Source organism: Lepisma saccharinum, chromosome 2, assembly GCF_977018435.1.
Source record: "Lepisma saccharinum chromosome 2, izLepSacc3.1, whole genome shotgun sequence".
In the NCBI taxonomy this organism is placed as follows: Eukaryota; Metazoa; Arthropoda; class Insecta; order Zygentoma; family Lepismatidae; genus Lepisma; species Lepisma saccharinum.
Genome location: NC_139230.1, coordinates 31,921,723 through 31,947,472, shown reverse-complemented (window position 1 = coordinate 31,947,472; position 25,750 = coordinate 31,921,723). Strand labels below are relative to the sequence as shown.

At 36.7% G+C, this 25,750-nt stretch overlaps 1 protein-coding gene across 1 annotated transcript in view; it reads right to left on the bottom strand.

The window, feature by feature from the left end:
• Positions 1-25,750, bottom strand: part of LOC145984394 (methionine aminopeptidase 2-like) — a 41,193-nt gene that overhangs the window by 5,165 nt on the left and 10,278 nt on the right. The window contains exons 3-7 of the mRNA XM_083118055.1: positions 22,694-22,848; positions 17,023-17,260; positions 16,406-16,500; positions 14,972-15,113; positions 11,951-12,125 (exon numbers count right to left, since the gene is read on the bottom strand). Coding sequence (XP_082974181.1) covers positions 11,951-12,125; positions 14,972-15,113; positions 16,406-16,500; positions 17,023-17,260; positions 22,694-22,848 — 805 coding nt within the window. The remainder of the gene's footprint in view (positions 1-11,950; positions 12,126-14,971; positions 15,114-16,405; positions 16,501-17,022; positions 17,261-22,693; positions 22,849-25,750) is intronic.

The following is a 25,750-nucleotide window of genomic DNA, read 5'->3' as shown; positions in this document are numbered from 1 at the left end:
TTGGCTACACGAAGACCAATGGTATTCCATAGGTTTTCTATAGGATTCAGGTCCAGACTTCATGCTGGCCAAGGCAACAATGGGATTTCCCTTGCTTGAATCCAAGTCATTGTTGCTGCCGACATGTGGCAAGTCTCATGATAATCCGGTCCTCGTGTACAGACATTACCCTGGGGTGGCTGCAGTGTGGATTATCAACCACTGTACCTTGCTGCTTGAATTTGTTTATTGTGTTCGCCACACAGGTTTTACTCACATTCAATGCAACTGCAATTTCTCTGAGACCTATTGCATCTGTACATACCAATTCTTTGCCATTTCGCGGCCACGGGCACAGATTTTTTCCCCATTATCACATAGCTTGTGATTTAAACATCCTGTTTATTATCAAGCATAACGAAAACAGGTTTGCACTTGCTCAATGCTGCTACTCGAGATGTCTCTTTCTGCGCCATCTATTGACACACATTTCAACTAATGACTGATAAAATTTGTTCACTCCTGCACAGTCGCTGAGGAAGATATTGTTATCTGAAGACCTCTCAGTTTTCGCTGTGTTTTTTTAAATTTGGCAAATTTTAGGAGAAAAAAAATATAAAACACGAGAAAAAATTTTTGGATATTATTTTTTTTTTGCTCAAAAACCTTCGTTCATGTTTCACAATACCGGAAAAAATTCAGTAATGTCATAACGATGTCGGTTACGTGTATACACATTCATCTGTACTTCAAAATGCTGGATTTTTCAGTTACAAAATTTGATTTTCCACTTTCATATCTCTGGAACTACAAGACATATACCAATATTTTTTTCCTGCAATATATGACTGACACTATTACTGCCATACAATTTCACTCCATATTTGTACCAAAAACTTTCGGTCAGGATTCATTTACATGAAAAAAGTTGGTGGTCTTAAACTTTTGGTAGGGATTGTACTTTGCATGTAAGGCATACAGAACCTTAAAGTTGGTTGTTTTGAAAATTTTTAGTGCATATTTTTCCTGTTTTGCTGCATATTTTGGCTTTTTTAGTGCATATAAATCCACCCCCCCCCCCCCTCAGACATTCTATTTATGTGCCCAAACCATCTTAGTCTGTGATTTTATGAAATTTAAGATGTTTTCATTCCTGATTAACTTGTTGAGTTCTTCATTAGTTCATACTCTCCAATTTCCATCAGGTTCTTTCAGAGGTCCATAAACTCTTCTTAAGATTTTCCTTTCAAATATTGAGAGTTTCTGTTTACAGTAGTCTTTGAGGGTCCAAGTTTTGCATGCATATGCGATTATGGGTCTTATTATGCTATAAGAAAGTCTCAGTCTCGCAGATTTAGATATTAGTTTGCTCTTAAATAGAGCTACGTTGGCGAAATATGCTTTATTACCCAGAATAATTCTCTCTTTAATTTCTTCTTCAATTATGTTGTCGCCATTTACAACTGATCCATGATATTTGAAAGATCTCAATTCTTTTATTCTCTCTTCGTTTATAATTAGGTCTTGTTATCTGCTTTTACCATTTACACATCTGAGATATTTTGTTTTCTGCATATTAATTACGAGAACCATTTTCAAATCTTCACTTTTTAGTTGTTCAAATGTTTCTATTAATGTCTTTTTTGTCCTTGGTGTTAAAAGGATATTGTTCAGCATATGCAATACAGTGTTTTAATCTTGTTGATATGTTTCCTCTCAATTCCGTCTGTTTCAATACAGAGTCTATCACTATGCTAAACATAGTTGCAGATAAGGGATCATCTTGCTTGACTCCACATTCTACTTCAAATTATTCACTTGTTCCCTGTTTATTTGGACTCTTGCTTTATTGTTGGTTAAGGTTAACATAATTAGTCTCATTAGCTTAGATGGTACTTCATATGATTTTAAAGCATCTCTTACTTTGTTCCTGTGCACTGAGTCAAATGCATGGGTAAAATCTATAAACAAGTTGTAGAGTCCAATATTGTATTCATAGCCTTTTTTCAAAAATCTGTCTTACTATGAATACAGTATACTATCTACAGTTGATCTGTTAGCTTGGAATCCCATTTGATATTCATCAAATTTGTATTCTGTGCTTTCTATTAGCCTTTATTTAGTATTTAGTATTATAGCCAGTATTTTATATATAATGTTTAAGAGTGTAATTATCATAATTTAATCTATCTCCCTTTTTTTGAAAATTGGGCACACTATACCTTCATTCCATTGAGTTCGTAACTTTGCCATTTCATACACTTAATATCAGCTTGTGCAACTTCAGTTTCAATGTTCTCCCTCCATTTTTGATTAATTCTGGAGGGATGTTGTCTGATCCTGCAGCTTTATTTGTTTTTAGATTTTGTATTATGCGGCTTATTTCATTCCACGATGGAGGGTGTAGATCTTGTTGATTACTGTCATTCTGTTCTATTGGTGTCTGCATACTTGTTGTTACATTATTATTAAGAATCTTTCTAAATTATTCTTTCCATCTATTTAGGACTAGTGATTTTTCTGACATGGCATTACCTTCTGTATCTTTACACATCATTGGCGATACTGTTTGCTGTTGTTTAAAGAATTGTATCTATTTGAAAAAAAATCTTGTTTCATTTTTGTTATAATTCATTTCAATTTGTATTATTTTATCATTCAAACATTTATTTTTCTTATCTATACACATTTTGTTAGCTTCCTTCCTTTTTATATTATATATTTCTTGGCTGGCCCTGGTCTTTATTTGCATTGATCTCTTTCTTGTTTTGTTCTTTCCTTGAATAATCCTTCTGCAATCTTCATCCCACCATACATTTGTTGGGATTTTTCTTTCTTTTTGTATAACTTCTTTAGCTGCTTCATTCATCGCAGTTTTTATGTTACCCCATTCTTCATTAACATCTTTACTTTCCTGGAGATTATTCAATTTTTCATGTAATACTGCTCGACATTCCTTCATTTTTTTCAGGTTTTGCAGGTTTGATTTATCCCATTTGCTAAATTGCAAGGATTTTATCTTATACATTGTATGTTTTAGGATTACTCGCACCAATATATGGTCAGAGACAACATTTTGGCCTCTTAAAGATCTTACATCATTTATCAGATCCTTTTTGCTGATGTTAATCAACACATGGTCTATTTGATTAATAGTCCTCTGGTCAGGTGATATCCACGTTCCTTTATGTATTCGTTTATGCTGGAATTGGGTGCTCATAACCATCAGGTTATTTGCAGCTGCAAATTCAGACAAAATTTCTCCATTGTTACTTGTTACATCATGCAATGTGTGCCTACCTGATATTTTACTATATATTTGTTCTTTTCCCAGTTATGCATTAAAGTCACCTAATATAATCATTACTAGAGCCCGGAAGTTTGGCAAAATGCCTCTTTTTATCTACTGCATATATTGATAAAATTTTTCCGGATATACGGTTTTTATGTTGTTTCGAATGTTTTTGAAGCTTTTTCATTTTTCCTATTTTGCCTATTTGGGACCCCACTGCCTATTTTCAATTATAATGCCTTTTTTTGCCTTTTTCAATGAAATTTGACCATTTTTTTTAAAAAAAATATGTATATAAATAATTTTTCTCCCCAAAAAACGTTGTTGGCATTTATTTTATCTTCCGTTGATTAAGTGAATAATTTTCACCTTATTTAATTAATATTGAACTCACACATGTTTCAACATTGCTGAAGGAGAAAAGTGTGAGAAAAAAGTATTCCATGCTGATTTAGGATATTGATTTTCCGTTAACATTTCCTTGTGCATGATTGACTGCTCAAAACCTGTTGCAGAACACCTGCACAATTACGTCATCATGTCCAGCATCCATGTCAGGAGGTTATTGACAAGAAACAGACAGCACTAATGCCCAAGGACATTTGCATGAATTCCAAAATCAAGTTCTCTATCTGTAGTTTGGTTCTGCACTTTGGAGGGAAAGGATCGTGTAGTTGTCATCATGCCGAAATTTAGTCTGCCATTAAGTGGTAAGTTACATGGTTTCGTGCGTGAATTTGGTGAAAGCACATTTTCGACAGATGGTACTATTCTTCTCTGCAAGATATGTGAAGAAACAACCAACCATGAGAAAAAATATTTTATATATCAGCATGTGTCAACAGCAAAACATAAATCTGCAGCTGCTAAAATGTTCGGACAGAAGAAGATATCCCTAATTTCAACAGTGGGCACTTCATCCAACAGGCAGTCTCAGTTTTCTCTTGAATTGTCAAAGTTTCATGGAAGCAGGAACACCTTTCCGGAAAGTGGAAAACAAGTCACTGAGGAAATTCCTGGAGTAATACACTACAGAAATGGTGCCGTCGAAATCTATGCTGCGGAAAACATATTTAAGCGTCTGCTACGAAGAAGTTCTGAAAAGAATTCGTGCTGAAGTTGGTGAAAAGAAGAACTGGATTTCAATAGACGAAAGTACTGACGGTATGGGACTCTACATAGCCAACATCATCATAGGAACTATGGAACCAACATACGGAGAATCCTCGTCATTTCTTCTCACATCAGAACAACTAGGGAGAGCCAATGGTTTGTCAATAGCTCGGTTATTCTCAAATTCCCTACTTCTGCTCTGGCCACATGGTGTACATCATGATGACGTGTTTCTTTTTATTGGTGATGCAGCTCCCTATATGAAGAAGGCTGCCATAGCATTGATAACTCTCTTCCTGAACGTGCTTCATATCACATGTGTAGCCCACGCAGTGCACAGAATCGGCGAAGAGTGTTGCATCCAGAAGTGGACAGGTTGATTTCAAACACAAAGAAAATATTTCTGAAGTCTCCATCTCGAACCCGAAAATTTCAGGAAGTTGGGCCTGAGGTTAGTTTACCTCCGCAACCAGTCTTGACGAGATGGGGAACCTGGATATCAGCAGCTATATATTATGCTAACAACCTTGAAAATATCAGTGAGGTGATCGATGCTCTTCCAGAAAATGAAGCGGCTTCAATTCGTGAAGTGGAAAAAAAAAACTCCTGTGCTATTCAGAACTGAAGAATGAACTGTCGTTTATTTTTGCACATTATGGTGCATTGCCAGAGACATCCATGAAAATCTTCGAGGAATCTATGCAGCAGATGATGGACATGCCAAGAGAAAAGGGGTCAGCTGTTGCAGAAAAGTGCAAACGGGTTAGTGTTGCCCACGGGACGAGACGGGACAGGCTTTTAAAAATTTGAGACGAGACGAGATTGATCATGTGTCCCGAGACAAACAAATATTTTTGAGATGAGACAGCATTTCACAGCATTTCCACAAGACAAGACAGGCCAAGGTCTCGTCTTGTGGGCAACACTAAAATGGGTAGTGAGTGCAAATGAGGACTTGAAACAATTGAAAACAATTTGTGATATTCTAAAAGCTGAAAATGCTGTTGCTGAAATGAGTCCAGCTACATTAGCTTATTTTATGTATGCTCCAATAACTTCTGCCGAAGTAGAAAGATCATTTTCTATTATGAAAAACATTCTCTCTGACAGACGACTATCAATGAATGTTGAGAACTTAAAAAAACACCTTGTAGTTATGTGCAATCAAGACGGAGAAAATGGAAATGCTCTTTCCAATGTAGATTTTAACATTTTGCCAGAAATTTTTTAAAAAAATAAGTGACTTCCAAATCTGCCTTCTTTCGGTTTATTTTGCCTTTTTTTCATTTTCATTGCCTATTTTCCACATAATAAATGCCTTTTTGCCTGCCTATTTTAATGAAAATAAATGCCTGAACTTCCGGGTTCTAATCATTACATAACTTTTTGGAACATTGTCTTCCATAATTTGAATATTTTCGTAGAAGTTTTCTTTTATTTCTTCTTCTTTATCTTCAGTTGGTGCATATGTGTTGATTAGGGTTATATTATTATACTTGCCCTGAATTCTCAGTTTACATAATCTTTCGTTGTAAGGTACAAATCCAATTATTCAGTTTTGGATAATTTTTTGTACAATAAAACCTGTACCAGCCTGTCCTCTTTTATCTTTTGCGCCACTATAAAATATTGCGTAGTCCCTTTTATTTGTTATACTATTTCCACTCCATGTAGTTTCTTGCAAAGCAACTATATCAATTTGTATTTTCTTTATTTGTTCAGACAATTCTTGTATCTTTCCTAGCTTCAGGAGTGTCATTACATTCCAAGTTCCTATGTGTAACATATTCTTAGTCCTTTTCACATGCTTTTCGGGGAATACATGAATCTGTCCAGCTTTTCCTTGTTAGAATTTTTAGCAGATAGTATTTTTATGGTGCTAGGGTGCTGACCTCATGCCCAACCCCTATAGCTGGAGGACCTGGAAATTTTTTTAGGGTTATTTCCCTTAGGAAGATTGGCTTCTCTACGCCTACTGAGTTCCTCCTGCCTTTTGGTTTACTGTTAGGGTTTTCCTTTCTTTAGCCTTTGGGGATCCCTCCCCTTACTACAAGGCAGCAGTAGCTGAGCTTATTTAGTGGCGGCTCTCCTCGCCACATCACAGGATTTTCTTGCAGTATTTACAAAGATGAAGTTGCCACTCCACATCTCACTGCCTCCTCCAATCCTGCTGCTGCTTGTCCGTGACTGTTTCCAGCTAGCCAACATATCTGCTGGCTGTTCCCCTATCCACAACCTGGGGACATGCCTGGTGGCTTGCAGCTCTGCCTCTGGGAAGGTAACCCAGCCCAGACTATTTTTATTCTACATATGGTAGTACATAATTAGAACCTTGTTGTTACTTTTCAAGATAACAGCCAGATCAGTCAACACATTTACGCCACCGTAACGGCAGCTGGAAAATGTCACTCTTGTAGAAGTCAGTTTCATCACATTGTCACGGGTCACATTGTCACGGGCAAACATCATCCTTCACCTTAGCACCCATATTAAACAAATCTTATGATAACCAAGAGTCTTTATGGCACGCTGTCCAATGTTCAGATAATGTGCAATTTCTCGTACAGTTATCCTCCTACCACTTTGGATAAGCTCGTCAATCTGGTCTCTGTTGTGCGTGGAAGCTATTTTTGGTCTGCCATAACGATGTCTGTGTTACAATCTCTAATCTGTAACACCCACATCTCCATAAATGTTCTGTAAATGCTGATGAATTTCTGCAGCTACCAAGTTTTCACTAACAAGAAACTCCATGACAGCAAGTTGACAAAACAAACTGTCTATGGATGCCATTTTTCTCCTAGCGACAGTACTGACAGCGAAAGTATGCATGTGCCAGGATGTGGTTCATGCAGTGCACAGCAGATGGCTGTACCTTCCACATGTGTGGTTTCATCTGAATTGGTCAAGGCCTGAGAGTAATCAAACAAGGATCACGACTTTCAGTGTATTTTCTATTAACATTTTACACTAAACATTTGAGTATAGTTTCTTATACAACTTACTAAGTATGTAAATAATTTATAGAAACATTGAAAAACTATGTCATCAACTAACACGAAAACATTCAATGTAAAATACAGATTTCTTACTTTGATGTGGCTTATAGAAGTCTTTCTACAGCAAACATATCGGGTCCCTCATCAGGATTATCCAGTGATGTCACATTAAAAAGGTAAAAAAGTTATCAACATAATTTAAAAATTGCTAAAACAATAATGTCACTTTAACTTCGTTAGGAAATTTACTTTTATCTTTTTATCCATTTTAATTTCCATATTTAATTATTTCACCTCTTTAATATGGCTTCACTGGATAACCCTGATGACGGACTCGAAACACTGGCTGTAGAAAGACTATTAAAAATAAAAAATCTGTATTATATACTGAATATTATCAACTGTGGTTGTGCATACATTTAAGTAATTACTTAACACAAGAACAATGCAGACTTTTTAGCCATTCAACCTCTAAATAGAAAATCTCTCCATTACCTACTTGACATCCAAAATTAAACAATCACATCTAAAACTTATAAATCCATAATTAGTTGTTGTGTGAATTACTCACGGATTTCAATTCAAAATGTATTCTAAAATACAAAAACATTTTGTACTTACGTTTCATGAGTATTTAGTTTTCCAATGAACGATGTTTCGAGAACAACTGTTCCCTTCTTCAGGTTCTTAAGTTACGTAGGCTATCCAAAATACACCGTAGCCACATCAATTCTTTTCTCCCAAACTTCCAGGAACAAGGATACAGGTTTGGTTATTATATTATATTATTATAGCAGCAGAAGGAATAGTAGCAATGATGGATGATAGAGATGATAAGAGGGAAGTCAAACAAAAGATGCATGATATTATTGAACAAAAGATCAGAAAGGAGAATGTTAGAGAAGGAGGAAACAGGGCGGAGGATAAGAAGCTTAGAAATAACAAAAAGAAGTTGAACAACATAATTGATTGATTGATTGATTTAGTTTATTTTACTTCGCGTTTTGTGCCTCTTGGCTAATTTGCGAAGATGGGGATGAGTGATGAAATGATGAAATTGATGAATGGACATTCACAAACAACCAAGCCCGACCGGGATTCGAACCCGGGACCCTTGGCATCGCAGCACGATGTGCTAACCACTCGGCCACAGGGTCGGGCTTGAACAACATAAAAAAAATGGGTTAGAGACAATGATATTTATATAATACGTTTGGATAAAGAAAACAGGTTGGTCGTAATAGATAAGGAAGAATACAAAAAGAAAATGGAGGAATGTTTTTCCAGCAAGGACTTTAAGGTTGTAGGGCAGAATCGAATAAATAAAATAAGGAGGGAAATAAGAAAGGGAATAGAAACAAGCATCACATTGGCACGGGCAGAGAAAAAAAAAAAAGGTTAATTGAGGAGTGTAGGAAAGGAGATATCCCAACAGCTTTTGGGATACCAAAACAACCATAAAGAGGGGGTTCCGTTAAGACCCATTATTCCAATGAACATACACCCAGGATATAAATTAGCTAATACTCTTGTCAAGAAAATCAAGGAGGTTGAGGAAAATATGCAGTTTAGTGTCAAGAATTCAAGGGACGTGAAAGATGAAATGGCAATTGAGATTACTAGCACAGATAAGATTATGAGCTTTGATGTCGTCAACCTATATCCAAGTGTGCCTAGAGACAAAGCAAAGGTGGTTGATGGGTAAAGGAATTGACGTCGTCACAGTTTGGGAATACGTAAGGTGGTTCAATTTGTGCACTGGCTATAATTATTTTTGCTGTAATCGAGAAAGATTATCATTCAAAAAGAGGAATTAGCCATGCAAAATCCAGTTTCCGGAATAATATCTAGCATATTGAGCAGGCGGCACTAAGGCAACTGGAAAGTGAGATTAAATTTTATCGAAGGTATGTTGACAATATCCTGGTCATCGGGAAGGAAGAGGGGTTGGAGAAATTGTTTACAATTTTGGGAGAGCAGGAAGTGAGGATTAAATTCACCAAGGAAGAGATGAAGGATAATAAGATAGGCTTTTTGGATCTTTCGATATATAGAGAAGCTAACTAACTAACTAACTCTCTAGCCTTCTTAAACCTGAAGGTTCATGGCTGCAGCAACACAGGCCTTCCATCTTTCCCTATCTTGAGCAAGTTCTATATACTCTTTTCCATCCCTACCGATTTCCCTTAGGTCCATCTCAACGTTGTCCCTCCATCTTCGTCTTGGCCTTCCTACAGGTCTCTTACCATCAGGTTTCCCAACAAGAATCCTGTACACTCCTCTTTCCACTCCCATTCGTGCCACATGGCCTGCCCACCTAAGTCTTCTTGATTTAATTATTCTAATAATATCTGGACATGAATACAAATTATGTAGTTCTAAATTATGTAACCTTCTCCACTCACCTATCTCCTCATCCCTTTTAGGTCCAAAGATTTTCCTAAGGATCTTATTTTCAAATATAGAGAAGAGAAGAAAATAATAACTGGGGTCTTTCATAAAGCTCTATCGGGGGAATTGTACATCAACAATGAATCTGCCCACACCAAACGAACCAAGAATAACGTGTTCCTAAACTTCTTTGTTCGAGCAATAAGGTTGTGCAACAACAAGGGAGAATTGAAAAATGAGGTGGAATGGATAAGGAGAGTGGGGAGAAGAAGTGGGTATAAAGAGTTAGATTTAAGAAGGAACCTAAATAGGGCAAGAAAAATATGCAAAAAAGAGTTGGACAGCAATGGTAAGAAGAGTGACATGAAGGGAGGAGAGAGAGAGAAGGGGGAAGAAGGGAATTTTAGGTATATAGGAATCCCATATTTCCAAGGGATATCTGAGAAAGTAGAGAAACTAGTAAGAGGATATGGAATAAAATGTGGAATGAAAGCTCCGAGGACTTTGGAAAAACACTTTACAGGATACAAGAAAGATGGAAAAGAGGGAGAAAAAGAGGGGGAAGAAGGGGGTTTATGGTATAAAATGTGAATGTAATAAAGAATACATCGGCCAAACAGGGAGAAGTATGGACATAAGGTGGGGAGAGCACGACAAAGATATAAGGGAGGGAGTTCCTAGGATAGGGCTCTCGGAGCATATCATTGAGGAAGGACATGAAATTAGAAAACGGGAGGCAATTCAGGAAGAAAGTAAACAAATTAGGAGGAATATATATGAGGCTTCCTATATTTGCAAAGGTAGGGAAAATAAATTAAACAGGGATGAAGGAAATGTCAATGAAATGTGGATAGGGATGTTTAAAAAGTGGGAAAAGCGGGAGTATAAGAAGATAGGTTTCCGTATCACCCCAGACATATTATGCGAGGCTCAAAAAACACGACTTCGAGTTCGATATGATGTAATCGGGTAGTGGAAATGTAGGGGAAGTAAGCGAGGAGAAAGTGGCGCTCTGACAACTTCCTGCATTCGTTGAGGAGGCATCCTACATCCAGTAGGAGGGAGTAAAATAGGAGGTCACATTTTATAATTTTATATTTTTAAGTGGGAAGGGTTCTTTTAGCCTCAGATGGTTTTATACCGTGTTTTTAATGAGAATGAAGGCCTTGGAAGTTTTAAAGGGTTTTAGTATGAATTCCAATTTTTCCTATATTAATTCCAAATCTGTATCCTTGTTCCTAGAATTTTGGTTGAAAAGAATTGATGTGGCTATGGTGTATATTGGATAGTTTATGTACCTTAAGAGCCTGAAGAAGGGAACAGTTGTTCTCGAAACTTTGTTAATTGAAAAACCAGATACTCACGAAACGTAAGTACAAATATTTTTGTATTTTAGAATACATTTTGAATTAAAACTTATAAGTGTCACTGATGATTGTAAAGCTTTGACTGTGACATTTACTGCCCATGGTACAAGCATTTAATTTTATTTACAATCTAGGATGAATTTTCAGTTTTCTGTTCGCAAGGCCAATGGTTCATGTGAAGTATTTAATTACATATTGCTTTTTAAACTAGAGACATGATGACTCTTGAGTGTAATTTCAACATTCAAATCCATTGTGACTTGATACATATATATATATATATATATATATATATATATATATATTATATATATATATATATATATATATATATATATATATATACACACAGCAGGAGAACTAATTGCCTGAGGAAGCTGAAGTTGGTTTTACCTTTGTGCTGAATGACAGTCACCTCAACGGAAGTGCATATTATTCATATTTGTTTCAAATATGAAAGTTATAAACTAATTCAGCAGGTCAGTATGGCCATCACAAAAAAGTAAAGTGAAAGAAAACAATATATAATCATGCAAATTCATGTTAAAAATAATTAAATACTTCTTTGAAATAATAATACAAAAATGTATACTCCTAAAAATCGTAGAGGGTAAATTCAGTTGTAGCATCTGCCCTATGGTTGCAAATCAAAGACTACTCTTCGATGGAATGTCACTGCCATCTCAATTTTTGAGGGAAATAAGATGCAAAAAAGTACAACTTATTTATTTGTTTATGCTGTTAGTTAAAAAAAATTGTGTGTGTTCTTGCCTACTATGCAACAGAAAGCATACAAATAGAGAACATACCTGAGGGGAACATAGCCAACATCAAACTTCTTCATGAAATGTGATACTTCCATATCGACGTGTACTTGGCCTCTTCCAGTTGATCCAAAAGTTTCAATGGCATATATTTCATTCTCTTCCATTGGAATAGCTTCACCTCCTTTCACAATTGGCACTATTTTCTCTGAATGAAGTCCTAAAATACCCAAGAACAAAAATTGTTAGCTAAAATGTCATGTAAAATACTGTCAGTGTTATTGGTCAAAGTAATGAAATAAGAATAGAAATATATTTTGAACTTCCTGACTTCTCAAACATTATTTTATGTTATTTTTCTTACTTCTTGAGTTAACTATGACAATGAGAATTAATAACACAGGGCCGCAAATTAAATTCAATTTAATGTTGTTTTTTTTGTTTAAAAGGTGAACTTTATTATTTGTGCCATGCTGATCACGATATGAAATTCATTTTTCTCTATCACGCAAGGTTTTCTTACAAATCAAATTTCAAAATTTGGGCTTTGTCCAATATTGCATACTGTTTTATTATAATTTTTCTTCTCTTCAATCAGAATAAGTAGCTTATCACACTAAATGCATCAACATGTTTATTTTAAAATGAATATAGACAGTCACAAAGGATCCATATAATATAGAAAACGACATATAGCAGTATATAATATACACACAAGAAAATCATTACACAGTACATATTTTTCAGTTCTGTTTAGCACGCTTTCTTCTGTAAGCTTTCCTAACTTCCTTGTGATTTTCTTCTGGCGTTTCTCTGTACACTGCCCAACAGTAGTCAGCCATCATGCTAACACTCCAATGTCCTTGATACCTTTTCTCCATATCCTTCATGTCCTGATGGAACCGTTTGCCTTGTTCCTCACTTAATTCACAGAGATTTTGTGGAAAGTTATCAAGGTGTGAATACAAAAAATGTAATTTGAGATTCATGTTACAACCCAGCTCTTGAAATTTAAGTAACATATTCTCAACAACTTCTCTGTAATCACGACTTTTGTGGTTCCCCAAGAAGTTCAACACTACACTTTTAAATGCTATCCAAGCATCTCTTTTAGCTACAGTCATTGTTTCCTAGAAGTCTTTATCATTCATTAATTTCCTAATGTCTGTACCAACAAAAACACCTTCTTTCACTTTGCCGTATGACAGGGATGGAAATTTGTTGCATATGAACTGGAAACATTGTCCTTCCTTGTTAAGTGCCTTCACAAATTGTTAAATCAGACCTAATTTGATATGAAGAGGGGGAAGTACAACTTTCTCAGGACTGACTAAATGTTATTGTACGATGTTCTTTGAATCCGGGTTCAACATTTTCCGTATTGGCCATTCTTTTCTTTCCCAGTGGTAATTTCGTGCCCTACTATCCCGCTCACAGATGTAACATGGCATTTTCGTATATCCACATTGTAGTCCAAGTAAAATGCTCAAAACTTTAAGATCACCACACAACAACCAACCATGGTTCTCAAATTTAATTTTATTAAGAACAAGTTGCATATTGCTGTAGGTTTCTTTTAGTGACACAGAATGGGCAATAGGAACTGAGGGGAACTTATTTCCATTATGTAACAGAACAAATTTTAAACTTGTTTTATTCGAGTCAATGAATAGCCTCCAATCATTTGAAAGACAAGGAAAATTTAACTTAGTCAGCAAACCGGACACATCACAACAAAACACGTGAGAATCTTGTTTCGAGAAATAAGGCACAAACTCTTTTTCTCGGTGTCTGTACCAGGAAAATGTTGTTCCACAAGCCTGCAAGTTCTTTCCATTAAGTCTTGAACCAAGAAGCTCAGCTGATTCTTTAGATAAATTTAGGTCTCTAACTAAATGATTGAGTTCACTTTGAGTGAACGGTATAGGGTCACGAGATCCGCGAGGGGGGTCATAAATGTCATCTTCCATTTCACTTCCTTCTACTGAATCACTTAGTGAACCAGGATCACTTACACACTCAACACTTAATGGAGGTGTCGGTACAGGCAAGTCTGGACCGTGCAACACAGGTCTCATTGCAGAGGGAATATTGGGATACACTATCCTCTTCTAGTTTCCAATATCTTGACCTTCAATTTCACAGGAACAGAAGTAACAATCATTGCTGTGATCCTGAGGCTCCCTCCACACCATGGGTATTGCAAATGGCATAGATGGCCACTTTCCCGTGCTCCAGTTTCGTAAAGATTCCACACATGATCTACATACCTTGTGTGGGGTCCACGATTTATCTTGATCTCCTAGTTTCATTTTAAAGTATGCGTATTATGCTCTTCTTACAAAATCTGTAATTTCCTGTCTCTGTACCCAGGGAACAAATTCATCGCAGATGTAGCAAAACACATCTAGGCTATTCAGACAACCACGAGATGCCATGGCCACACTACAGTAATGTACCACACTGAACAACCAAATGTTAATGTAGATCAACCTATCATGGAAGGAAATTAGGACTTTTGACAATTACATATAAAATTAATTTCAAATGATATATCAATGTTTTACATAGTATTATTTCAGCATTTAGGCAAGAAACATATTAATTAATTTAAATAAAACAAAACTTCTCTGTATTTGCTTATTAGTCTTTATTACTTGTTGAATAATTTTGAAACGTACGACTGACATCTAGCGACAAACCCTTCAATTGCACTGAAATGTGCATACCACAACCCACATATATAAATCGTGAATTGTAAAAAAATCTTGCCTGATGTGAGAAAACTAATGCCAGTTTCAGCATCAGCAAGTTCAAATACATGTAAAACACCCAAAATTATAAAAGCAACAGAACCCATGTGGCCCTGTGTAATGAACTAATGATATAGATGATTTGATAAACTTGCATTTTGTCAGACCAGGGTTCAAACCTGGGACCTCCAGAATGGGTAATTATGGTGACCACTCTTCCATAGAGGCTGACTGAGAAGTTAACACTCACGATCAAAAATTTGGGTGTACGTGTTTGTATAAGAAATTACAGCCCACATCATTGTAAACTTACGATATGGAGATATGGAATGTCCTTTTAAGTTGCGGATGCATTTTACAGTGTAAGTCTTGCCATCAATTTCAACCTCATATGACTCCATGACCTCCTGGATTGCAGCACCAATGTCACACAGCAACACATCGATTCCAGCTTCCTAAATCATAGAAAAACTGTATTAACAACTCCACAGCTGGTAATGAAAATAGTCATCACTAGAATCACATACTTATAGTGAATAAAAAAATCAAGATTTTGGTACAAGAACTGCACACATTTCAGTGTCAAAAGTAGTGTAAAAAATAGCATATCAGTGTTAGAATGGTGAATAAAACTGTAATTTTGATTTACAAACTACACTTATTACACACAAAAGAACATTTACCTTCTATTAGAATATTATGTATTTATCAGATTAATTAGTTTATTCCTGTGTAAAGGAGTCCATTCTTGCATCTCAAATATTTACAGCAGAATTAATCAATTTTCCGTGATTTGCATAACTGTCAGGATAATTCAGACTTCAAGACCATGTTGCGGTGGTAAATAAATCCTGAATTTCATATTAAAGGGTTTATTTTGAATTTCACATTTTGTGGCAGAACATGTTCGAGAAATGCACATCACACTTTTCAAAAACATGAAAACTGAAAATTACAGTGTGAATGGATTAGGGCTTAGGTAATATCACTTTTAACAGATACCAATACCAACACCGTTATTCATACAGATTTCCACTGATACAGATGCCACTACCTGAAAACGGCAACAGTTTAAAGCAGTTCAGAATTATTATTAATTTTAATATGTAAACACCTAGTATATGCACATTGTGGTTTGGATATCACTTTAAACCGCAGGCCCAGTCTCAATTAGCCTTCCTGTGTATAAAGTGGACTTAAAACCTTAATATATCAGCATTCCAATGGATCTGTACCACTGCTTTAAAATATTCATAATTTCACATGACATGATCATTGAATCAGCTAGTACACTTCTCTCCACAATATTAAAACAATAGAATTTTCATTTTGCATTATTTCCAGGATATTCAGACTCCAAAAGTGCCACATCGCATTTTTGCAAATTTTGAAAATGTCAAGACTCCAGAAAGTACCGATCAACATTAATGATTAATCATTGCTATTAAATTAAACACACAGTAAAGGAATACACAATAACAGTAACTAAGAGGACAGCAAGGAATTGAAAGATACATTATTCGGGATTTACCACAGATGAAAGATTAAAAATCTACTTGTCTACTTGCTAACATCTTCTAAGTCAACTATATGCTTATGAGCTTATCAGGACTGGCCTACAATTTAAAGAGCGATTTGGAGCACTGTGCAATGTGCCTCGACAAGGGATTGAACCTGGGACAGACAACATTATCACTGCCAACATGAAAGCTCACAAATATCAATGATCAAATATTGTTGATAATACCTTAATCCCAGTGTTTGTTGCATCTCTCACAGCTTCTATCAATCTATCATACTTCGGATTAAATGCTAGTGTAAAGGCCGAATCTATTATATGCCCTGCAGAGAGAAAAAAATGCATGAACTTGGTACATAGAAACTACATACTATAGCAAGCATATGAAATAAATTGTTGATGATGTGAAAGCCACAATAAACATTTTTTATGAGCAATAACAATTCAGCTCCCCTCAACATGAATTTTCACTTCTCTTGACATTTCATAACAATGACTACAACTTTAAAACGTTTGTAACATTACTGCTTGTGTAAGTTAACTGTTAAAACTAGATGAAAGAATCATTATATTTTGAAAAATATTCTTTGTTTACCTTGCCTTTGTTTACATTAAAAACTACACCACAGATAAACTGTATTTGTATGTTCGTTATTTTACATCGGTGTTCAGCCACTTTGACCTATTGCAATGAGGAGGATGAGTGATCATGTTATAAAATTGATGAAGAGACATGCCCAGGCTGGGATTCGAACCTGGTATCCATGACCTTGGTGGCCTGAAGCCAGAAGAGAACAAGTTATTCTCTCTGTAAGGCATTCAGCTTTTTATAGAGGCAATCTTACCATTTATGTGAGTACCAAAGTCAATTTTGCACACATCGTCATACTGCAGGATGGTCGGATCTCCAGCATTTGGTGTGTAGTGAGCGGCACAGTTGTTTAGCGAGCAACCCATTGGGAATGCCAACCCTGCCTTCAGACCATTTTCCTTTACCAGCTTGCGTGCCACTCCTTCCATCGCCTCGCAGATTTCAATCATAGTCTTCCCTGGTTTTACCCAGCGTTTGATATGCTGCCTGGTCTGGAATAAATAATATTAGCATTACATTTCTGTATGTATGTACATTCATGGGCACTTCTGCATTGTAACAACCTCATGGATTCTCAGTGAACATTTTAGACTGAAATGACACTTGTAAACAAACCTACATAAATAAATGCCACTTCTTGTACCAAATGACATGACAAGCTGCACACAGTACTAGTCACTTGCATGGTGCTCAGACTGAGCCATTTTCTCATGTGTAACGTTGCCTTAGTCTTATTGGTCATACATGTGTGTTCAGGGTGTCTACAATATTGTAAAATCATGATCATGTTTGGAAGAAAATCACAATATTTTTTGCCAAACACACACATTTAGAAGCCCACTTAACTAAGTGCTGGAATATTTACTTCACATGTAAAGATAATAACTAGAAAGAAAACTCAACAATAATTCACTGTTGGATATGGAGAGGGAAGCAAGTATCAAAGATATTTTATGTGATACTTGCATTGACTAATGATTAACAAATAATAACTTTTACAGAGAAAACAAATTATTGTATAAATAATACATAATTATAGTAAAATTAGTAACATAAGTATTGTTCCTAATAACTAGGGGCGGATTACTGCATATTTGTGTTTTTCCCCCCCTTGGGGAAATTTCATATGCTTTCAACAGTTTCATTCATTTGACTTGATTAGAAACACACTGGCAAAGTTTTATAGTGCATATAAATGAATATTCAAGGTGTTAATGCATATTTGAGCTTAATGTGTATATTTTTTTGCATATGTTGGAAATAATTTAATGTAATGTAATGATTTATTTCAAGTTCGCCTTTTACACTTTTTTGTTCTTTGGCCCAAGATTAACCTATAACCAGGGTTGTTCAAGGACCAGGAATTTTAAATAAATTCAATTTTGGTCCAAGAGAAAATTGATTGATTGATTGAGTTGATGTTTTAAGTCCACTTTATGTACAGTTAGGCTAATCGGGATTGGATCTACAGTTTAAAGAGGGATCCAAACCACTATGTGCCTCCACCGGGTATTGAACCCAGGACCCCGGCAAGCATTAATGGGTTCCGGACCATAAAGAACCTTTTTTTTATCTGTGAAGTATAGTAAGCATGTAATAAGTACCTATGTATCGATATTGGATCAGCCTTCAAATTTACTTAATCAACTTTAAGATATTTATCTTCCAATAGTCTTCCATCATGTTGAGCAATTATAGTAGACAACTATGCTGCTAATGTTGGCCTATAAGCTTCAGCAGCACAAGGATTAATCATCTAGGGGTGCTGAGGGGGTGTGGTATGAAATTTAGCGGCTGTGATGTTCAAAATAAGGAAAGCATGAAATTACACAAACAACTTTTAGGCACTACATCAGAAACCAATCAACTTTTAGTAGGCATCTATGATAATATGCCAATGAAACTGAAGATTTGACATTATTTGATTTTTGTTATTTGGCTACTTGTGATGATGAGGTTTTACATTAGGAAGGGAAGTGGCACGACTTTCGAGGAGATAGAGTGTGTACCTGCAGTCATACGGAATGGGGTTCAGTATTTGTCGTGCGAGAAACATTTTGCTTTACTGAGTGTAGTGATGTGATTTTGGCGGAGATAGAGTGTGCACTTACCAACATACGGGAACCGTAACATTGGTATTTGTCATGCGAGAAAAGTTCTGCATTACAAAGGAAAGTGGTGCGATGTTCGTGGAGCATTAGCATAACACAGGAGCCATAATGTCGGTATTTGCATGAGAAATAATGGAAAATAACTTCCTAAAAAGCTGTTTTCAGTTTATAAAACTATGGCGAACAATTAAAAATATTACATTAAAAGCAGAATGAAGGTATAATTTTGGGTAGCTATATTTGACAGTAAATCCATACCGATGCAAATAGGTCAATGCATAAATAAAGATTATGTTTATAAAGCATACTTAAACATAAATGTGAATTGCACCGAAAAATAAGAAAAATTACACAGCTTTTTAAAAAAATAAAAATAACACTGAAAAATCCAAGATCCCTAGCTATAGAAAGTATCCAAAACCACAAAAAGATCACTTGAATATACAATACTTTACAACAATGTGACAAAAGAAAGACAACTGTCACTAATATTCATAGACTGCCACTAGTACAGAAAAGTAAATGCAGCCATTCAGAGTATAGGATCAATGCTTGCATGTTGTACACAAACCTAGCATTTGACACTCAATATGATGACTTGATATAATATGACATTGTAAGAGATTGTGTTATCAGTTGGACATAGGTTTTGAAAAGGGGCTGCTGAAGAAGGTGAGGAAGAAAATTAAGGGGTGTGCCAGCACCCCTTCATGCCTTTCTGGCACCGCCCCTGCCCATAAGTACAAATTACTTCAAATCTTAGATTTATGTGGCAGTGGGAGGATGTTGGTGCAGTAGTAAAGTATATGAAGATTGTATTACACAAATCTTAGGAAACCTTTTAAAAATGTATAGTGCATATTTTGGCCTTTTTAGTGCATATAAATCCACCCCTTACTAATACTATCTAACAAACACACACCAAAAATTTGCAAAAAGTGACAAATTGCAATGGGCACCTATTGTAGTACATTTGCACATAAATTAGTTGAAAATTATAAAAACTTTTTACTGTATCAAACTGAAGTCTGGTTTGTCAACAACAATTTTTTAATTCCTTATTTGTCCTTCTTTCTTTCTTTGTTCAAAAACCTACTTTAAAAATGTTGGCTTTTCCAGAAAAAGAGGAATTTTTCCGAAAAATAATAATAATAATAAATTCTTTATCTTTTCTAGGATTTCCAGACTGGTAGACACCAGACACCTTGGTGGTGATGTTTTTTTTTTATGTAAGAATGTAGTTTGTCACTTCTGTCTGAAAGTTCCCTAAGGGATGGATAAGAATAAATGTTACTCATTTGGAGTCTTTCTAGAACTACCAAATCAGTAGCACACACATACATGGTCGAGTCACATTTTTATGACCATCTCCTACATTTGACGGTGGCATCGCATAGCCCACAACATAAGGTGAACTGACATAAAATCAGATACCTGCCCAATATCAGATACCATCATTTCTCGGCTCGTGAGTGCTGCCATCTGCAACAATCCACTGAACTACGTTCGTTGATTGCCGCCAATACTTCATTGTGAGTGGGAACCCTGTTGAGCACGTTGCATATGCACGATCGACGAAAACAGAAATTTTCAGTTTCTGAGTTTTTGGAAGCATTTCATCATCATAGGTTTTCACATTGAAGGTAAGGAGAAACTAAAGCTTACTTATATTTCATAGAAAGATAGAATAATAGAGTATGTTGATATGCTAGTCTTGTTCCGGTAAATGTCTTTGTTTGATATTAACATTATGTTTCCCATGAGGCAGTGTTCGGCCTAATATCGGATAGTGAGGCCTGGCAAATATCAAATATCCTATATTATGCAGGTTTCACAATGGGTTCTTCAGGGTTCTGTTACAGATGTCGAAGAGGAAGCAATGGAGCAAGGAGTCGATGCTGAAGGCAGTGGAAGCTGTTAAAAATCCTGAAATGGGTTTCCTGAGGGCTTCAAAAACATTCAATGTACCGTGTTCGACACTTGAAAATTGTGTTAATCATCCAACATAAAAGTCTGTGGACCTTGTAGCAGTTCCTTTAGGATGGAAGCCAACTCTCGGCACAGACCTAGAAAATGAGTTGGTGAAGTATTGTGAAGAACGGGATAGACAGTTTTATGGACTACGAGTGTGAGATATTCTGACACTAGTTTGAAACTAGTTTCTACTGATGATGATGACAGTGCCGATGATTGTGACTGCATCTACTGTGGCTTGGCTTACAAGCACGACAGCAGGGGTGAAGATTGGATTTGTTGCACCTGTTGCCTTCAGTGGGCACATGAATTATGTGCTGATAGTGACAACTGGAAGACATATGTATGTGATTTCTGTAAAGCATAGCAAGTCATTCAATTCTCTTTTGTACTTTTGATTTTGATTTGGTTTAGTTTATTTTACTTTGCATTTTGTGCCTCTTGGCTAATTTGCAAAGATGGGGATGAGTGAAGAAATGATGAAATTGATGAATGGACATTCACAAACAACCAAGCCCGAGCAGGATTCAAACCCAGGACCCTTGGCATTGCAGCACGATGTGCTAACCACTTGGCAACAGGGTCCAGCTCTCTTTTGTACTAATCATACTTTTGTGATCCATGTTATATTTGAGCATTTGCATACTTCCAGTAAAATAAACAATACGTTGCTTCTATCATGAGATGTATTTTATTTAAGATATAATATTAATATGTATCTGATATTATGTTGGTTTACCCTATGTCATGTGTCATGAGCTGGCATGGTGGGTATATAAGGTGTGCAATAGGGCATCTGTACACATATCACTCCTTGCTCTCGTGGGTTAATGGGGCGATTTATCAGAGTTGCAATAAGTGATGGTTGTCTATCATAAATGGAGAAATGGCACCATTCCATGTAACTGATGTGGAAACTGCAGAACACCACATGCTATTTATGGAAGAGGCGAACATGAGCTACAAAGATGCATTACTGACTGATATGCTACAGTGGAGCAGCTCACAGTCAAAATGACCCAGGGGGTTACCAGACATGTATCTAAAACAACAATTCAGCTAACCCTGCAGTGTATGGGGTTCCGAAGCAAACGGCTGGTCACTGCACGTATGCTGATGAAGGTGCAGAACCAGTAAAGTCTTGAATTTGATTTTGTATCAGAATGCCGATTGGAGAAATGTTGCCTTCTCTGATGAGTCGTGTTTTCTGCTTCATCAAACTGATGGGCGTTGGCACGTCAAGCAAGAAACAGCAGAGAACAAACACACTGCAACCACTGTTGGAAGACCACAAGCTGGTGGCAGCAGCATTATGGTCTGGGGAATGTTTTGTGGCATTCTCTGGGACAATTGATCCATGTGGACAGCACTCTAACCAATTTGATTACCAATTCATCCCTGCAGATCATGTACACCCATACATGCTGATTGTCTTCCCTGGGGTGGATGGGATCTTCCAGCAAGTCAATGCGACATGCGACACAGAAATATGTGACAGTGGTTTGAAGAGCATGACCAAGACTTCCAAGTACTTCCCTGGCCCCCTAATTCCTCGGACTTGAACTAAATAGAGCAACTGTGGGATCATCTATGTTGGGATCATCTATCATCTGTGTTGCTCTATGGATCCTCTGCCATGCACCCTCATGTAGCTGTAGAATGCACTGCAGGCAGCATGGCTCCAGCCTGTGACAAACTTCTGGAGTCACTCCCAGACCGTCTAGCTGCTGTTCGTGTTCTGCATGGTGGTTTCTCTGTATATTACTGGTGGTCATAATAATGTGACTCGACTGTGTAGTATCAGTCAGTGTAGTATATGGTATCTTCAAGTGCACTCACCTGTCTATGAGCTTCAGCAGCTAGCCTAAGTTCATTGTAGTTGTCATTATGAATTCTATCCAGAGCACGTTTCTCCTCACTAGTGAAGCGGTCCTTGGCAGTTCGGTCATCGTTTTTGATGGGGTATTCCATTTCTTGCCCTATGGGGAACTTACCTGAAACAAAACAGAACAATACTACAATAAATATATTTTGAATAAATTTTTCTGTCATCTGCTTATGCATCTACTAGTAATCTGTTTCAGAACTCTGCATCCAGTTTTAACATTCTACGAACAATGAAATTTTATGAAAGCATAAACTTCTAACTCCATATACAGCTGCTATGTGTTGAAAGTTTTAATGTAATTATATCCTTTTTTTTTATTTTTTATGTTCTGTTAATTCGTTGCAATGTAAAATGGTTAACGCTGTATTTGCAATCTTCTATTAAATAAATAAATACTCAAATCCCCCACACAAATACATTGGTGTCTTGTCAGTTACCACTAGAGTTACTAGACATTTTCTAGATTTGAAACTAAAGAAATTCAGTGTTGTGCCCACCTACTTCCAGTTAGCTAAACTTTCATTATTCACATGCATTTCAACTAGCATGAACAATCAATGTACTGATTCAGTTTATTTAGCTTAAAAAATATGACTGTACTATACTGCAGCCATCTGCTTGAATTCAGATGAGTTCTCTCCTATGAAAATGAGAAAGTATCTTTAGAGGTACTGTGAAAAATAAAATGAACTGTAGAAGCAAGTCACAAAAGATTCTGTGCACATTCCGATTTGTCACAGTCCCTGAATTTGTGCACAAACTACTAATATTTATATTGTTTTTTTTTATATTTAGTGTGTATAGATGTAGATTGTGTTTTGTTGCGATTCACACCTTGCACCTTTCAACATACACTCCAATACATTTTATAACCTTGTCCGTAGGTTCAAAAACATGCAGTATCCAAGTTCTGTGGAAATATAGCACTCTTCAAATCATAACATAATGCCCATTTCCCTTTTGATATATGCAGGTTTATTCATATTATCTTATTTACAGAAGTCAAAACTTGGCCATTCTTCAGAATATCCCAATTTCAGTGTGCCCTGTTACCCCTCCCCGAAGAGAGTGTGTAGACTCGTGTAGCCACTGGCTTCACTAGCAAAAAGAAAATAACCCTTCAGTACCAAAAATGGTGGCCAAAGGTATGTGTGCGTGTGTACCCAGTTTCCCACATGAAATGAACTATTGAAAGAATGTGAAGACACAGCACAAGAAAGAAAGTTAAAATCCCCATGATTTCACATAGTAAAGGAAAGCTCTTCCAGCTGCTCCACTTAGAGAAGAGGGGCATATTTTAAGTGCTTTCTCTCACATTTGTCCCATAGAGAAAGACACCTCTTACATCGCTCTGCCAAACATCTGAGAGCCACTGCTCCATCCCCTTCCTATTTATAGGCCCTGTTAATTACCTAACCCGTTACTGGAAACTTTCCGCTGGTTGGCTGTCCAGCAACACACCTGCCTACCCCAAAGGCCAAGAATTCAAACAAAAAGCCAGTGAAATACACAAAAGTTGCACACTAACATCACCAAAACACATGAAACTATAAACTGTCAGGTCCAATTAAATTAATTAATAAACATATATAACATTAAAAGGTCCCAGTAATGATTGCATCATTACATAGTTCCCCCTTTCCTCAAAGGAAAGAAAATGAAAGTTCTGTAACCTGAAAAAAAAAAATACTTGTCCACATTTTCAGTTCACTTAATATACACTTTCATTAGAAGTTCACACAACACTCACAGTAAATGTTCACTCTAATTTTGTCCACAAGTGTACTTCAAGATCCACGTTCTTTCCTCAGCACTGGAGCTGGTTAACCCATGTCAATTCGTACCCATTCAGCATCTCTTCCATCCTTCTTTCTGGACAAATGGGAGATTGTTGCTTGGAAATCTATCCAAGTCACCTAGGCTGCTGGTTCGACTCCCAGCAACACCACTGCTCTGTGCTCCTGCCAAGATTGGAAGTCAGTGCTTCGACCAGTTTCCACAGGAATGGATCGAACTGGCTCTACATCTGGAGATATCACTGCTATTCACTGTGTTTTCTCGCCACTGAACTATGGCTTCTAGACGCAACAGTGCAGTAAAAGAGTAACTTTCGCTATGAAGTTGACTGCTTAATGACACTTTTGCATGAGTACTGTATGAGGTATCAGGGAGAGAAAAGAAATGAAAGATAGAATAAAGGAAAGGTAGATAAGTCCCCATGTACAATATTTACAAAATCTCCTTTTGAAATTAGACTAGAATCTGTTTCTCAGGTTGTAACACATCTGGGGTACATCTTCGTCTTGCTCGTCCTGGCGAAAATATGTGGACTCTCTCTGCTGAATTTTGTCCGGCTACTTTCCTTGCAAAGTCAGGTGGCGAAGCATAAGGCTTGCAAGTATTTGCCAAAATTTGCTTCACAATTGTGTGTGGTCCAGAGAATTTCCCCCAAGAGTTTACTGGTTATTACTCTGCAGGCCTTATCAGGGATAGGATGTTCCTTAAGCCAAGTTTTATCCCCCACCTTAAACATGCACTTGTGGCATTTCCTATCATAAGCTTCCTTCTTAGCATTATGAATGCACTCTTGATTCCTGCAAACTATCTTCTTGGCCTCTTCTATCCTTTCATCCACACTTGCCATGAAACATTGCTTCTTGGTCTTGTCATCTTTCGATACGCAGCATGGCTGGCATGACTTTCAATATTTCGCTAACGTTTTCAATCTCCCAGGATGACAAGCGAATGCACTATCATGCAACGATATGAGAATTTGCGATCGTAAAGAAGTAGGTGCCAATATTTTCCCCTTTCCCTTCTATTTGTACCTACTTTTCTGTAGGCAAATTTCTCCTAAAAATTCACTCATTGTCGAAGTACGGACATTTGACCTGGGTCTTCACCTTTTCCTTGTACTTCTTTGTTCCTTCCACTCCTTCATTCCTTGTAGCCCTCGCTACGTCAGCAAGAAATTTGTCTTTCATTTGCACAGAAACAAGAGACGTTGT